The sequence below is a fragment of the Pelobates fuscus genome, chromosome 4 (assembly GCF_036172605.1).
Source record: "Pelobates fuscus isolate aPelFus1 chromosome 4, aPelFus1.pri, whole genome shotgun sequence".
Classification (NCBI taxonomy): Eukaryota; Metazoa; Chordata; class Amphibia; order Anura; family Pelobatidae; genus Pelobates; species Pelobates fuscus.
Genome location: NC_086320.1, coordinates 218586042 through 218604292, shown reverse-complemented (window position 1 = coordinate 218604292; position 18251 = coordinate 218586042). Strand labels below are relative to the sequence as shown.

Sequence of the window (18251 nt, the reverse complement as noted above, 5' to 3'; positions counted from 1 at the left end):
AAATAAAAACGCTCTCTCTATTATATAGATCCCTTGAATGGTAATAAAGTGAATATACAGTGATAGTAAAATAGATCAGATGTTTTAAATGAGATTGTCCACTAAAAAGCTTTGTAGAGAACTGACTAAATAACAGCAAAATTTAGGATAAAAAAATATCCAAAATGTAATAATCTTTCAAATCACCCATTTATGCAGCTCAGCTGTTCTGGCCTAAATTTTCAATTCCCTATTAATTCCCCCCCCCCCCCCATCCCCCCAATTCCCTATTGAATAACCTTAAACATTCAGGTCATTACGGATTACTGGTTCCCAACACTGCTTGGCCTATGAAAAATGCTGACCGCTTTTTACAGTTTATTTTTATTATAATTCTGATGAATTCAGGAAAAGTATCAACTTCTCCAGTGTCTCCTTTTTTGTGAGCAATGTTATCAGTTCGACTGACCAGCTGCTATCAACATTTGTCAAGAACCAGTAATTCAAAACAATAATGTTGTCGACTGACTAGACAAACATAAATGCAATTTGCTTGCCTAATACAGCTCATTATCTGAAATGACCAGGAGAACCTCTGTTATCTGATTCTTGCTTTAAAATGGTTCAGTTGATTGTTCTCATTGCTTCAACTTAGGACCCTGAATGCCATCAGATACATGTGCTAATGAATAAACTGATCACCTAGGGTGGGAACTGCTGGCCAGTCCTTTCTTATCAGAGCCCATCAGATGCATAATCATTACAGAAAGAGATAATGCATCAATCAAAACTTCTGTTGGTTTCTAGTGTGACGATCATGTATTTAGTAAATCAAATTACTTTACGATGCCCTGTTATACAGGTTAGGACTTGAAAACAATCCTCATATGTTTGTGCTTAGCTTACAAGATGCAGGGGTGCACAATGGTGCTTGTGCTAAGTGCAAAACATGCACACCTCTATTTTTATTAATTTATTACTGGTATTTATAAAGCGCCAACAAATTCCGCAGCACTGATATACCCTAAGGTTTCCAGGTCCTAGACACATCCCTCGTATTTGTGCTGATGGGTAGTGCATGAAAACAGATGTCTTCTACTATGTAGAATTCTTACACTGAAGGAGGGGATTAATTCAAATAATCAATAAGTAATACTTCAGGATTCTCCATATTTAATGCCAGCACCTTTCATGTACTGATCGTGTGCATACAAAAGGTACATGTGTCCATGAAAATATGGTGGATTTGGAAACCTTAATGCATCCATAAGCACACAAAATAAAACATATTTAAAGCACAGCTACATAGAGTGGGAAAAGACATGACACCAACAGTATACACATTAAAGGAACACTAAAGTGATAGGAATACAAACCTGTCCCTATATAGAAATACCCCCATTTGTCTTATAAAATGAAAACACAAATTATTTACTCACTTTTTGCCAGCACCAAGGCTCCGTCAGTGCTGCTTAACTATCCACCTCCTGTGATGTCACAGAGGTGGCATGGCTTCCTCTTTGATGGTCCAATCCAATGCTCCAATCTAATCCATAGAGGAGCATTGGGGACCCATGCGTGGTGAGTTTTGCGCACATTGAAACGTCCCCATAGGAAAGTATTAAGTCAATGCTTTCCTATGGGGCCCTTTGTGTCACATGAACACATTTTACTTGGTCAGTGCTGTCCTTGTAACAGCCACAAGAGGAAAATATAATATGTTTCTTATAAACTAGGAGACTTTAGCGATCCTGGCCTTTAACAACACCCATGACACTAATTTATCAATATCAACATACAAATGTATACATTGTGTATAACATGAAATTTATAAACAAATTAGCAGAGTGTGGCTGCTATTATTATTATTATTAGATTTAAGCTGCAGGGAATTTTAACACATTGTGTTAATCCACAACAGTCAAGTAGGCTTTCCACACATTACTTTTTACTTGCTCTAAGCAGCCATCAAGGCCTGTGTGGATAGAAGTGCAATGCTGTTCTGGAAATTGCTCCCAACAATAACAGCTTATTTTTTTATTTTATTTTTAGTATCTTTTTTACCTTAGTCTTCTGTGTGTGTATTTCTTGTTCCACACTTAAATAGTTATTTCAAACTGGACATTAAACACACAGCTTTATCCATCTTTCTGCCTATGTTTTCCATACACACGCAACCTCTCTTCTCATTCTGCCTTCCTTACTTCCCTGTCCTATGCAGATATTTAACATTAATCTCTTCCACCTTTCATACTGATATCCAGCCATTCTTTCTTTATTGCATCTTTTTACACTGCTCTTTCATGTTAATAAATACATACCTACCTTTTCTTTTTTACACTCACTTTTCCTCAATGTCATTTCATCTCTCTCTCACACACACATACACACACAAACATACACACACACTACAGCCCTATCTCACCTACTCTATCTCACCTACTCTATCTCTCCATACACTCTTTCTCCTGTCACACATACATACTACTTCCTCTTTCTCTCCCTTACTTGTCTGTATGTTAGTTTGTTTGTCTGTCTGTCTGGCTGACAAGTCTCATGTTCGTGTCTGTATTTTCTTCTTCCCCCACTCACCACCTTCACCTCTTCATTCCACTGAATTCATAACCTGGATATACATTGTAAAACTACAATAAATACACTAAAAGTACAATAAAAACAATAAACCCTCTATTCTTTTTTCACATTTTGATCCTGTCATATGAAGTGAGTTACCTGTGTTGTTTTTTTTTGTTTTTTTTTATTAAATTAGTTTTGCTTGCATTAAAAGTCATCTTTGCCCTTAGGTAAAACTGACACCATATACACAGAGAGACAGAGATTGTTTTCTTTCTACAAAGCCCAATTGAGTGGCCCTTGTACTAATGTTATTCCAGAAACCACAACGAATGTCCTCAACTGAACAGGAAATTGTTTCAGTCAATAATTCTCCATCTGTTATTTAGAATAGACAAGATTTGCTAAACCCTCACCAACCCATATATATTTTTTCTTTTTTTCTTGGCATATTTTTTTCTTTTCTGCAAACTCCTGCCTTTTTTTTTTATCTTACAAGGGCGATTGAAACTTTATAGTGCATGATTCATAGAGAGGAACTGCACTGGGAGGTATAGAGCGAATAACATTAATCAGTGTCACGCCACTAAAATAGATATGAATATGAATTCCCCCTATTGCAGACGATATAAATATTCTGGTGAATAACATCCCTTATTATGAATAAGCAAAAAGTAAAAGTAAACTCAGATTGAAGGATATTGGTTTAGAGCTTCATAAGGAATACAACACACAAACACAAGCACACACACAGCATCTACACACAGTTATTTGACAATCTGTCATTTACCATGATATAAACCACATTGTATATATTTAGTATATTTATTTTTAAAAAAAAATTATGAAACCGTATTTACTAATATATGTCACTGCAAATGGATAAAGCACATGTAGGGTTATTTTTTTTTTTTTTTGTTTGTTTACAGGAATAAGGTTTGTGCTAATTAACCAAATATTTACAAAAGATGTATCTATTATTTTGGGAAATTTTCCTAGGGTAAACTGTATTTATATCTTCATTTTTATTGAAAATATAGAGTGTAGAAAAAAAGTGTCTAACAGTCCACTCATTTAATTAAATTCTGCACAGCTGCTTGGGTGTAAATTTGCAAAGGTTACATAGCAATCTTAAAGTATTGTGAAAAACACAGGGGTCTGGATAACTGACAATAGAATGGAGAATATTTGGCTAAGTATCTGCATTGAAAATATTTTGCAACTCAGTTATTTTTCCAGATAATTATCTTAAAATTTAAAATGCCATTGTCAATTCTCCTCACTCTTTAAGAGATCTATAGGGACATTAAAATATTGTATTCGATAGGTACACGTTGCAGTTTAATAGAATGTGTGTGTGTGTGTGTGTGTTCTGTACGTGGATATTGTAAAACACACATACATAAGCGTGTATATGTGTAAGTGTGCAAGGGAGAACAAAACTCATTATATTTTAATTATTATGGCCTTAATAGTGTTCGTCATAAACTGTATTGTAAATACAGACTATACAATGAGATGTAGCATGTAAAACTGGATTTTGTGTGTTTTGTTTATTTGTTAAGTCTTGCAGCTAATTTCCATAATGTGTTAGAGATTGAGGGTGATTCAGATTCCCAATGATATGCAATTCGATGAATGTACATCCATAGGACGAATTGTAAACCGCACAGCTCTGTACACAAACAAGAATTAGCAATTCAAAGCCTTCCACAGAATGAACCGGTTTTGCAGGATAACGAGAATAGTAACGCCTCTCTGTCTGTAATTTGTAAAATCTTAATTAACCTCATTCAACGGGTGAACACAGGACAAATATCGGTAATGACATCGACAGATATCTAGCGTTTGTTTCTCACAACTACATGTCCATTACGTCAAGCTGATCACTTTTGTGTCACTTCAAACCAAGTCACTGTTAAAGTGAATGGACTCAGCAAATCCTATTACAAAAATTGAGCAAAGATAACTTGGCTTTTTCACTGATAGAGTAACAATAAGATACACAGATATTGCTAGATGCTAACCTTTAATGTTTCCAACAAATATGTAACAGAACTAAAATAAATAAATAAACAAACAGAAAGTAGTCTTTAAAAAATATCAGGTCCAAACATCAGGGACAAGCATTTAAGAATTTACCAGTACTAAAAAAAAAAATATATATATATATATATATAGTCAAGGTACTGGGCAAAAAACAAAAAAACAACGATATAACCTACAGCAAACGAAATTATTTTATGATATTCACACGTCCCGTGTCACTTATGTTTATATATATATATATATATATATATATATATATATATATATATATATATATATATAAGTGCATGGTTTTTAAGTTCAAAATTTATTTATTTTTAGCGTTTTACTATCATGCTTTTAATGTTTGTTTGTTTTTTAAGAAATAGGGGTATGCAGTTCCCAATGTAACCGAGCGTGATTTTGCTGGGCCCTAAGCATTTATTTTTTAGTAAATGTATCATCACACGACAGGTGCAATTCAAAAACCATATACTTCTAAGGAAGGAGCAGTTACCATGGAAACCAATAGACTATCTACACCGCATTTTACATAGAATATGCTCCAGCTTGCCCTTAAAAATAAAACCTCAAATAAAGTTTTTACTACTTCGCCGAAGATTATATTTTGTAAAAAGTAAAAAAAAAAGAGAGAAGATAATATAACGAAATATAAAGAATGATGTCTGCAGATGTAATTAGTTACCACTCTATGATAGAATTATCTCTTAAAAACGAGTTATTTCATTTGTGCAAATAGGCAATCGTGCTGTACATTCTACTTATTGTTCGTCTATACCAATTACGACCTATAGAGTGCGCTATTGCACTGCACAAGAGTTCCTTTCTAATGTAGAGCTTTTGGAAAGCTGAATTTGCCACGCTGACACTTAGCTCTGAGCCCACTCTCACAAACATCAGTAGTATGCTAAACTGATAGAAGAAAAACTATGGATTTAATGAACACCGGAGCTTCAATACGCTTATCACCTTTCCACTGCTGCTACTACTGTACATATTTTAAAGGGAATACACAGAGATCCAGCTAATCCACTCAGTTAAATTACCATTTCCCAAACACAACTGGTATATTTTAGTCCTAAATCGAACATCGCGTGAACAAAATCACACATTTTAATATAATGGAAAAAATATAGGGGGGAGGGGGGGGGGACGACTAATTTGAGGCCATCTAAAAATAATAACCACATACACATCTATACGTACACACACACACACACACAAAGAAAAACACGCACTCTATCTAATATCCTGTGTATATTATTACACACACCATACATTTATAAACATATGCGATACACACACACACACACACACACAGACAGATACATATGCAAATACAGAGACACACACTATTTACTTTGTGTGATTGCTCTGCACAGATTTTTCGCAATTCATTTGAACAGCTACAGACAATTACGCTGCTGAAGAAGACCTCTGTTTTTGTCTTGATCACTGGTTTCACTCTTGATGGGTGTTTTATTAATATTTTATTCAGAAATCGCTTCTTCCTTCCGACAAGTGCTTGTTTGGGAATGGCTTTGTTTGGATAGGGCGTCCCCACATTATTTCTTAATGATTTTCCCAGCTGCCTCTCTCTATTTTCAACCATGAACAACCATCTGGCATGTTTAATAGCACCTCAATGCTCGTTTAGTGTTCTCAATTAGAAATAAAAAAAAAAGTCAGGAAACACTGAAAATATTACAGATTTTTAACAGATTGTCTACGGAAGATTAATGTTTAAACAAATGCATCCTCACACCCAGGCTTCATTATACTGCTGCTCTTCTAAGCTTCTGGTTAAGATCAACTCATTCTCATTAAAATCTCCCACTAGAAGGGACTGGCACAAACACTTAGATCCTCTGATATTTTAGGACTACACAAATAAATAAATAAACACCCCCTTTTCTATGCCCTTCTTTCAATTTGTTAACTTTGACCAGGAAAATCTGGCAATTTATGAACTGTCAACTTGTTAACTGTCCTCTCCACAGGGAAAAAAAAATCAACAAATGTCTGTGAGATCCCTTATTTAAAATCTATAGACCTAAATTGTAATCAATATTCCAATGTCCACAGATTCGAAAACAATTTCATACAATTCGTAAGAGGAAAAAACAAAAAAAAACAAACAAAAAACAAACAAACAAAAAAAAAAACAGCTGATGGAGAATTGAAAAGAAATTATACAAGTGAGCAGATTGTTATAGCTACTATATTGGAGTAATCACCATAAACCCAAGCATGACAAATTGTCTCAACGTAGCCTTTCTCTTTATAATGACTGACATTAAAATGGAAATTGACTGCTTAAACCAAAAATAAAGAAAAACAGGCAACTGTTACATCAACCTAATATAAAATAATAAAAAAAAATAGCTAAAAAAAAACAAATATGAATGGAGATTGGATGAGATAATATATATATAAATATATATTTTTTTTAAACACAACAATGAATAATAATTAAAGTTTTCTCATAATTTCATTTAGTTTATTAGACAAAAATATATGATTTAGACAAGTTTTTTCTGACGCTCTATTTACAATCTGAGATCACTTTATATACAGAAGAAAAGAAAAAAACACATATATACGTAGGAACATTTACCAAAACGAATTTTCAATGTATGGTTTGAATTACAGGAGCTGAAATGGTGCAGGGGTGGAGAAATCTACAAATCTGTAAAATCGGTTGTTTGGATCCGCACCAACTTATTGCAAAAAGAGATTCAATGTCATTTATATGAATACCCCATTATTGTCCGTATGTTGTGAACAGTCTCTTAATCACTTTGAAAGATTTAAGGATCACGCAGAAGGAAGGGCTGTTAATATACGTGGTGTTCCTTCTTGTTGATTGATGGAACTGAAAAGAAAAAAACAAATATAGATATATAAATATTTTGTAGCAGCAAAAAAAATAATGTTAACAGTAACAGACAAAACTTTAAAAAAAAAAATGTCATTCACTTAAAAAAAAATTAAATTATAAAAAGAAAAACAATATTATTATTATCTGATTATTTTTATTACCAGAAGATTTTGTAAAGTTTTTTTTTTTTAAATCTCAGTGCTATAATAAATTACAATAAATTTTAAAAGCTACTAAGGAAATTAAAACAAAACTAAGTTGGGGGGGGGGGGGGGGGGGGATCACTAGAACTTGTATCCAGCTCGTCAGTTTAATGTAGCCTGTTCTCAAGCCATCACAGCTCGCTGTTTAGTGAATAGACCCCATGTTGTCTCTATGCCTGAGATCGATTGCAGTGGTTTCTAAAAACGAATCTGCCAGTATTTTCAGACCACAATTAAATAAAAGATGGGTACTTACTTTTCACGAACAGCCTGAAAAGAAGGTTTTAACTGAGGCGGAGATTCGGTTCTGGATACGTTTTCTCTTTCTGTTGAGGGTAAACAGAAAAAAAAAGAACATTTACACAAATGCTAAATTAAAAAAAGAAAAGAAAAAGTAAGTAACCAGCTAGCTTATTACTGTTATGAATCTCTGCAGGCTATTTTTTGGGGGAGAATCTGACAATGGATGATTACATCTATACACAGCTGAAGTGTCTTTTATGACAGATTGCTACAGTAACAAGGGTTAGGGACGATTGAAACATTGTTGTTTCAAATAGAACATTGGCAATTGACCCCATTCCAACATGACATACATAGACTGGCTCAAGGCTGACAGAGGTCTAAAGGCTATTTGCAATATGGTTTCATTCATCACCTGTGTGCTTGGGACTGCTCCTCTCTGTGATTTTCTCGCTGCTGAGGACCCCCAGGTTGGCTGTTAACAGAGGAGACTGCTGGTGGGCCTGGAGGTGGTGGTGGTTGTGGTGAGCTGCGTGGTGGTGGTTTACACCTAATAAGGACCTCATGTTTATCAGGGAACTCTGAGTGAGAAAAGCTCCATTTGTCCAATTATGGAATTTGCCAATCTGGCATGTGTATAGTCCATGGCTAGAGAGGAATGCTGGGTGCTGGATGGGGGGAGATGTGTGGTTCACTTGGGGTGGAGGAGAAGTCTTTAGGGCCCCATCAGGGCTTGTGGCTGTTTCTGCCAAAGACCATATTTTTGGTTTGCTGTGTGTTGGCACTTGTAAATTCCCTTGCCCGCCAGGGCTTACAATTCTGGTATTGCTAGTTTCAGAGTTTTCTTTTCCCAGTGACAAAGAGTCCTTTGATTTGAGTCCTTCAGAGGCTGAGAGAATCACCTCGCTTTCTTTTTTCAGGCTGTCCTCGCTCTGTCTCAAGTGCTCTGGCTTGTCCTCCTCTTCCTCGTTGCTCTGCTCCCCATCATTATCATCAATTTTATCAATGTCTATGCTCTCCAGGTCGATCTCCTCGTCATCTTCATTCTTCTCATGGTCCCCTTCATTATCACTTCCAAAGAGATTACCATCTTCTTTACTCCTTGCACCCCAGGTCACCTTGTTTTCCTTCTTGAGCCTCCTCCTGGCATTGGCAAACCAGGTGGAGACCTGAGTGAGGGTCATTTTGGTGATGATGGCCAACATGATCTTCTCCCCCTTGGTGGGGTAAGGGTTCTTCCTGTGCTCATTCAGCCAGGCCTTCAATGTACTAGTGCTCTCCCTAGTGGCATTTTTGGGCCGCCCGGGATCACCATATTGGAATTGTCCATAGGGGTAATAGCCTGGGGCAGCATGGGCAGCAAAAGTGGCAGGATGGACTCCAGGGTTATCCTTCAGTTCATACTGCGATCCCTGAAACACACCAAGAGAGAGGAAGGGTCAATCACTGTTCCAATTGTCCTTATACATTAGTAAATAAAAGTACTGTATGTATATATCACACACATATACACACTAAGCTAACACAAACTAAAGAGGTTTGACTATTGTTTCCACAAATGCAGCAATTATGGAGCTTAAGGCAGAAAGAAGAGAAAAATAAAATTTATACAGCTTTTAGGCAAAACAAGTTTGCCCTCAAATCCCAGAAGCTTTGCCCTACCATCAGTAAAAAGCCTCAGCAGATATCTTGGGATTTGGTAACCTTGGCCATATTTAAAACAATGCTTAGAAACTGTTAATAAGGGTCTGCAGTTTTCTAACACATATTAAGCTCCCGGAGACCTATCATTTCCAAATACCCTCCCTGTGCAGATAGACAACCGGTAGAATGAAAAATACATCTCGTCTAACAATCATCTTCTTATGTGTGAATGGTATATGGAATCTTAACAAATAGTAACCAAAACGTCAAAGAATAAACATCTCAGATTTACCAGGTGTCATTTAACATTTTATATAAGAGAGGGAAAATGAACGGTGCAAAAAATAAAATTATTATGTTTTTAGAATTATACATAAGAGCATCTTTGAGGTTGGTCCTAATTTATTAAGTTATTTAAAGGATTTCTACAATAAATTATCTAGTTATAATAAATCACAGCACTACACGATAGGAAATGAATAAATAAATTGTGCTTGCTAGTTCTTTAATGTGATGTTTTTTTAAATCTATTGTTTTAATTACTATGACTTTTTAGGTAAAGTGGGAATTTATTAAATCGCAAGGGTGTTTTTTTTTTCTTTTTTTTTTTTTTAGCAAAACAGATAATGTTTTCCATTAACTTCAATAGCGTCCCATTAGTGTTATACAGTACTGAAGTGTCAGTGCTTCCTAAAATAACAATTAATTTGCATTTATTTTATTAAATCGGAATTATATGTAAATGAAAAACGGCGAAAAAAACAAAACAATAATTGCTGGATTTTTGGATTTAAAAAGAACCGATATTAAATAGATTAAATAGGTAGAATTATTATATAATTCTAAAAAAAAAAAAAAACATATCATTCTAATTATTCCCCCACAGATTTAAATATTTTACTGCATACGTTCTACATATGTAACGTAAATAAAATCAGATTATATTCTATATAAATCAATTTTATGGGTCAAACATTTTTTTCCATAATTTTAAAAGCCCTGTAAAAAAAAAAATATTTAAGGACAGAATACCAAATAGTGGACAGAAGTAAACTTTTAAATGGGATTTATATAGCACAATTAGATTTGTGCTAATGGTTACGATTTTTTTTTTAATGTCTAATTTCCAATCAATCCTAAGTACATAAAAACATCAAGAGATGACACTTCTCTATCTAAACATTGAAGACATTTAATCTAGTGCTAATGCCATTATAAAAAGGTATAGATGTAACGTATTGTGTTGATCACAAAACAAACTGAAATACAACAACTGCAAGTCCTGGATTTCAAGGTGTTTGCTTTAAAAGGCGTGTTGAAGAATAGAGACTTGTTTCTTGCAAGGTTTTAAATAAACATACTATGTTATGATTCTTTTTAACAAAGCAAGAGTAATTGGTGTTATGTCAGAGAAATGGTAGCAGGAATGTATTTAGATCTCTGAAAAATGAAATATGAGTACTTCCTTTAAGCTTTGAAAAGAAAACTCAGGAAGTAATCAGACTGGTAACACATGATTTTCTGTACATTGTTGCAATATTGTTGTACCTTTAAAAACAAACGTAAACCGTGATTTAGCCCCAGCAACAAACTATTCAATGTAATCTTGTGCAGTTAGGCTGAGTTCTTAGAGAGTTTCCCTATGTACTAAGAGGCAAAGACTATAATAGTAGCTGAGTTCCGTGTTACTGCATGCTTATCCCCTGGGGAAAGAGCTCGCCTATGCTATATATATATATATTCAGAGAGGGTTGGTTTTTTTTTAATGTATATGAGACAGTGCCCTTTTGTCTTTCTAACCATTAATATCCATATAATGCATGCAATCGTGCAATTATTTGCAAGGGTATTTTAAGGGTTCATGAAAGGGGAGATGATCACTATAAAACAGACACGACCAAGAAAGAGACAAGAATAAATACTAGAATCTAGTTAGAATCTAGAGACCTGAGCATATTGAATCTCATCTGAATAAAATAAATAATATATATATATAGTTCAAAAGGCTCAGTGCAAAATTACGATTTTGGTCACCAAATTCGTACACACTGCATTGACAGTTAAAAGAAGTGATCTATAATAAACACTTTATTTTTTTCTAAATTAAATCAATTTAAAAAAAACAAAACAAAAAAAAACCCAACCCAAAACACAAATGTAAAGAATAATATTTGTGTCACTCGTTTTTATTTTCTACAGGATAAATAAAGGTACAGAGTGACATTAAACACAGTACCTCTATCTGTCAGAGTACTATGGTCGGTGTCTTGCAGTGGTTATGGTGATCGGGCACTTACCATCTGAGAGAAGAGGCTGAGGTCGGTGGTGTAGGGCAGGAAGGCGCTGTAGTTGGGGGTGCTGTACGGACCGGCATACATGCCCAGCACTGAGGTCACGGCGGCGCTGGAGCTGCTGCCCAGTTCGGTCCCGGTCGGTCTCCCCGATCCGGCAGCCGCAGCCGCCGCAGCAGCAGCAGCCGCTGCAGCCAGCACCCCCGGCCGGTCCCCTCCATAGACGGCAGCCTGGCCCGGGCTCAGGTACTGCGGGTAGCCCATCTGGGAAAAGGCCATGTCTGTCAGCGGCAGCCCCCTTCCTGCAGAGAACCACTGGCCGGCACCACAACAACAACGCAAACAGCCCGGCGATAGGAAGTGAGCTGTGGGACCCGGTACCGGGAGACAAACTCTGCCAAACAAAGTGTGAGAGCTGCTCCCGCACTGCCCGCCCGCTCACTGAGCGCTAGCTACACCGGGAGGCTGGCTCTGTCCCCCCCTCCAATCTCGGCTCCTCCGTGCTCCTAAATCCCTCAGATGTGATCTGATCAACAATTGAGCTCCAACTGATGTGTCTGCCCCGAGGTCCTGGGCTGATCTTTCACATACAATTTGAAGTTGATGCCTTGATTGGCATCCGCTGGAGCCGCTGGCCCCGCCCACCCCGAGCACGTGGTCCGAGCATTGGCTGCACTGCTTCTCTCTCAGTGTACCAGACACTGTATGTGTGTATGTGTGTGTGTGCGTGTGTGTGTCTGCCTGGGCTGTGTATTTAATGTTTAGCAATGGGCTCCTTTCAGAGAAGCCCCCAGTGCTGTATGACAACCTGTCTACACGATTTTACAGCTGTCCAACATTGGAGTTTTGCTGTTTGGAGCCCATAGAGTGTCCCCTTTAACAAAAACAACTGTGCTGCTGCTGTGTGTGTGTTACCTATAGTGTGTGTGTGCTCTCTGTATTGTAAGAGTGCAGGAAATGAGGAAATATAATGACTGGCTGCTTTAAACACACGTCTTTATTCCATTAATGGAGATATAGGTACATAGATTAGTAGAAAGATAGCAAACACAATCAATTAAACACACACACACACATATATATACACACACAAATAATAATTATATATAATGAAATAAAAGCAAGCTGATGTCTGGCTAAAGTTTGGTAAAAGTTTGTTAAACATCTGTTGTCAGTTACATTAACATAGTGTGAAAACATACTATAGCTAATTACTTTCTGATTTCTTTCTTTCTCCCATTTAGAGAAAATAACAGCATTTTAAAGGTTTTTTTTTTAATTCTGAATCAGAAACAAACCATTTCTGGGAAAGTGGAAACTTTCTCTTCCTCAGTAAAATTCAACTAAATTCTCGCAGAATGTTTTATATTGTGGTGGATGGGGGTAAATCGCATCCTTAGTATGAGAGCATCATATTTAACTGAGTATTATAACGTTTGTGATTGATTGTTTTATGTACAACACAGGATCTAAAGCTAAAAACCTAAAAAATACATATCTACATATTAAGGAAAAATACCAAAGGTCACAAGCTTCGAGTCAAGGCGTAAAATAATGTGCTGAATTTAATTTAGTGAATAAGGTGAATATATTGAGAAAGAATACACCACGCGTGCTTATATTTAAAAACATATTTTGTCTCAAATATTCTGTCCATTTTAAGGTGGCTGATAAAACGTATAATATAGGTGCAAAAAATGTTATGTATTAAATATGTTAATAATATCACATACACATGATCCGATTTGGTGGGTCCTACGCTTATTTATTAACTGAACGCTAGCCCTTACAACTTACACATCATATCCCAAATCTCATGTCTCTAATTGCAAACACAATTTCATTTTTTATGAAAACTCAATGATTTAAATCTCATTTGTCTTGCCCCTAGGATTTAATGTAGGCAGACAATTGGTTTATTTTTCTGACCATTAATTACATGGGAAATATTTGTATTATATTAACTGGACTGAATATCTCTATATGTATACACGCACACACAGTCAAATATACATGCATGAATATGTATATGTATCAATAAAAAAAAAATCAATAACATAAATGGCATAATAACAGCCAGGAGCTACATTTACTTTTATTTATTCTAGTTGGTCTGAGCATGAACAAAGGAATTTCACCCCCCTTATTCACCTTAAAACACCCCCACCCTGTAATGCCACCAGGCACTTAAAAGTATTAAGCTTAACACGTTGTACTCTTAGAAAATTACAACTGTGTTTTGCAAACGGATGTATCAGGTTCCAGATGCACAGGTAAAGGTGGGATTCAGCCAGAGACACTGTTAAATCTTCTTTGTGATTTAGGTATTGGTGGAGTTTATATTTAGCAGATTAGGAATTGGAGATCCAAGTCTTTCTCTGTATCTTGCCTTGCAGTGTAACAGATCTCCTGTTGGAAGGGGAGCATCACAAACTGCTGTGTACAAAGCTGTTAGGGATTCTACACATTTATTGAAATAGGCTGAAATTCTTACTTATCACAAGAGGCATAGAGATTCAGAGTCCAAAATCTGGTTGCCTTTCCTAACTGCAGAAAGTTGTGCAGATTTAACAGAACATCCACTGTCTGACTCAGCAAATGTTTCGGGTAATGGGATGGCTAAGCTGTGTTCTATTAAAGCCACCAATTATTGGGAATTTCACATAAGTTTAATAGAACTGGAAACATGTAAAATCCTGCTTGTACAACTGAAATGGTCCATGTTATGACACAATAAGTCTGCCCACTAGCCATTTCTTCAAAATAAACTCTTTTTTTTTCTAGTCATTTCCCTCTTTTTCTGAACAAGTAAGCTTGGACCATAACTGCACTGCTAAGCTACTTAGCAAGAAATCATTTTAGCAATCCATGCTCACCTTAAAATACATTATCCAAAGCACACTTAACGGTTGTGTATTAGAAATCAGAAGGCAAACTGTGGGCCACGCCTGACCATGCTTCGAATAGGTAATTCTACACTGAGGTGTATCGCCTAATGGAATTTTAATGACTAGAACCTTGTATAAAGATATCATGCACTATACTATATAAGTCATGTTTTATTCTGTGCCACAAACAATATGTTAATATTATATAGATACAAAATATACTAGGTATGTATATGTACAGAAAACTAAAATAACACATGTTTTTTATATATATATATAAATGTAAATAAATATAAATATATATATATATATGTTTGTGTGTGTCTGTGTGTTATTTTAGTTTCTGTGTGTGTGTGTGTGTGTGTGTGTGTGTTCATATAATTTGTTTTACATGTTTATAACGCTATCTGTCTGTCTGTCTGTCTGTCTGTCTGTCTGTCTTATATATATAGCTTTAGAATAAATGTATGTCTATCTAAAAAACAAACAAAACAAAAAAAAAAAAAACCAACAAGCATTGTCTGAATTGCTTGCAAGCCCTATTACATTTCGAATGGGTATTCCAAAATTTCAGTTGCCAATTCATTAGCTAAGCTCACTTAAGACAGCAGCAGTGACTGCACCATTGCAATGATGACTGCGAATCAGATCATCAGCAATGGCCCCCCTTATAATGATGGTGATGTGCTTAGATGGGGACGAAAAACGTGAATAAAACAGCTAAAAGCGTCGGGATAATACGATTATGCCTTGTGTAATTGTTTGAAATAAATTGCACACTGTTTAAAAACACATTGACCTAAATGGTCATGCTCCTTTAATTTAAAGATCAGTAAGCAGATAAACTTCACTTAAAATGAAGGCTTCTCGCTATGAATTTACATAAGATAGTGATCTCTGCAGTTTATCAAGGAAATACATACACCACCAGGAGATTTTTTTTTTTTTTTCCTTTCAATTTTTTCCTTTTTTTTTTTTTTTTATTAATAACAAATCATTTGAGATAGGGGTCTGATAAGAAATGCAAATCCAGGCATAGGGGTCGCTGCATGGCTGAATTTTAACTGAAGGCTGATGCTTCAGGAATGGGCTAAAGGTCCCTTTGTAGAGAGGATAAATGGAGCTTTAGCAGTGACTGCTCAGAATGAAGTCAGTGATAGCGATCTAGTCCAGATGTCCTGCTGTACAGAGTGCATGGAGCAGCGCTGGGAGTCTGCACCGGCTATCTGAGAGCACTGATGGCAATCAGCACAACACATCAGCAAGGGGGGAATGGCAATTGTGATAACATGCTGGAAATGTGCAGAGCTGGAGATGGCACTGATAAACCGTGCAACATAGCTCCAAATACAGATGACAGAGATGTTGAAAGAAGACACCTAACAGGGGAGAGGATAAGATGCTTAGTGGAGCACAATTTGAGAATAGTACTGGCTTAGATAGTTAGCTGCTCACTCCTGTAATTTGTCATTGTGCTGATATCTGTGTGTGTGTTGGATAAAAAAAAAATAGAGAACTCCAGAACTATGCACGTACTGTCTAGAAACAGAGCAGAGTGTGTACTGTCTGTAGATATAATATTAATATTATACATGATCTAAAAAACAGGGCATTCTAGAACTAAGAACAAACATTCTAATAACAGAATGCACTTTATACACAGGTAGTATAGATCGTTTTATTTATGTACGTTGATGTCTATCTATCTATCTATCTATCTATCTATCTATCTATCTATCTATCTATCTGTCTGTCTGTCATCTATCTATCTAATCTATCACAATATATATATATATATATATATAATATATAGATATGCATTCTCTCTATATACTGTATTTATAAAACACGTGTTAAAAAGTAGAATTCACTGTAGATAATTCGTTAAATAAAACAAAGCCCTTGAATGATATTATACAAAATGCGTAAAATATATATAATGTATTATTTAACCTCCCCCCCCCCCCCCCCCAAAAAAAAAAAAACATGATTTTTAAATCTACCTAGTAAGCTGCATTGCTTTAAACCCACAATATAACAATATACAGCTTTTTAGGTGTATTTTTTCATAGTTGATTTTTAAAAATGCACTGCACATTTCAGAAAATCGTAGATCCAAAAAAATAAATAAAATAAAATTAACTAATTTAAAAAAAAACAGGATTTTAGTTTTACGTAAATAGTAAATGAGTTCGCAAAACGGATAACATTTAACCTTCTAATATTGTTAAGAAAAAAACAAAAACAAAAAACAAACAATTTGCTCACCGTGCTATGAGAGGAACAAATGTTTCTGAATTTCGGTATTGCATATTCTTAAATAATAATGATAGTAATGACAATATAATGTATATAGATGCTGTATGTTAAGTTATATTGATACACCTATCCTGACAAGGGGGACTGAGTATACTGCTGGGCTGCCACTTGACAACAAGTAGCCTTTTTACATTCAACTCCTATTTAGTCCTCCAGAGCACTGATTTATGAGCCTTGTTAGATAATCATTATTACTTAACACCTTTTTATTCAGCAGGGTCTGGGAGAACACCCTGCTTTGTGACAACAACGCATGTGTCAAACAATTAAGGGGAGCGTATCAATCTATCTAAATATCCAGTGAGCCAGGCTGTGTGTGTGCTCTGTGCCAACCTCCAGACAATTACCCCTATCTTTATATTGTAACAACATCCCTCCGGGGGAAGGAGCCAGCTACACAAAGACTAATGCAGTGCATAAACAATAATATTTTACATGGAAATAAGGGGCACATATTTGACATCCGTGTTGTGTTTGTATGTGTGTGTACATATGTGTATATATGTTTTTGTGTGTGTGTGTTTTTAATTGTTAGTGTCTGAATGCAATAATATAATACAGAAATAAAAAAGAGAGTTTGGGAGCCTGTGTAAAACACGCAGATTTGAATAGTGATAGAGCTAAAATTTAATAATAACAAAAATAAATAAACTTAAATAAAAAAATAAAACAACTACAAAAAAAGGCATAACGCACACATAACTAGTAAACGTTATTTTAGGCTTTTTAGACTTTATAAAACTAGATATGTCAAGGAAAAAATATACTTGAGTTAAATGATTTTACAAAACGTTTGTGTATTGTTTTGCAAATAATATAGTGATAATAAAATAATAAATATATATATTAGAATAACATATTATTAATGACGAATATTTTAAATCTGTCTCTGATAAAACATCTGTTTCTATTTAATAATATATTAATATATACATTTTTATTAAACTATAAATAAATATAAATTTATATATATAAGGTTTGTTCTTTTTTTTTTGCCAGAAAATAGCTAAAGGGCATATTGAGAATCGCTGTGCCAGCTGCAGTTGTATTTGTCCGCCCCCCCGTTCATTGTTCCTGTAGGGCTGCATTATACAGGTTTAATTAGTTTGTGTTTGTATTTTACCCGTCCCAAATCAATGCCATCCTAGAGCAATTCACTGTAAATTCCTACAGTACAGGT

General features: G+C 35.4%; 1 protein-coding gene across 1 annotated transcript; it reads right to left on the bottom strand.

Moving 5' to 3' along the window:
• Positions 1-7128: 7128 nt before the first annotated feature.
• Positions 7129-12428, bottom strand: IRX1 (iroquois homeobox 1). Its single transcript, XM_063450588.1, has 4 exons — positions 11871-12428; positions 8345-9341; positions 7943-8012; positions 7129-7477 (listed from the first exon to the last, which is right to left on the bottom strand). The coding sequence occupies exons 1-4, from the start codon at positions 12141-12143 to the stop codon at positions 7420-7422; spliced, it is 1398 nt and encodes a 465-aa protein (XP_063306658.1). The 5' UTR covers positions 12144-12428; the 3' UTR covers positions 7129-7419.
• Positions 12429-18251: the final 5823 nt, after the last annotated feature.

Excerpts from the sequence above, each read along its gene's own strand:
- IRX1 (XM_063450588.1), bottom strand. The coding sequence starts at position 12,143 with ATGGCCTTTTCCCAGATGGGCTACCCGCAGTACCTGAGCCCGGGCCAG. Across the intron at positions 9,342-11,870 it reads TCAGCCTCTTCTCTCAGATG|GGATCGCAGTATGAACTGAA; the intron begins GTAAGTGCCCGA and ends GGTGTGTTTCAG. Across the intron at positions 8,013-8,344 it reads GAGCAGTCCCAAGCACACAG|AAAGAGAAAACGTATCCAGA; the intron begins GTGATGAATGAA and ends TACCCTCAACAG.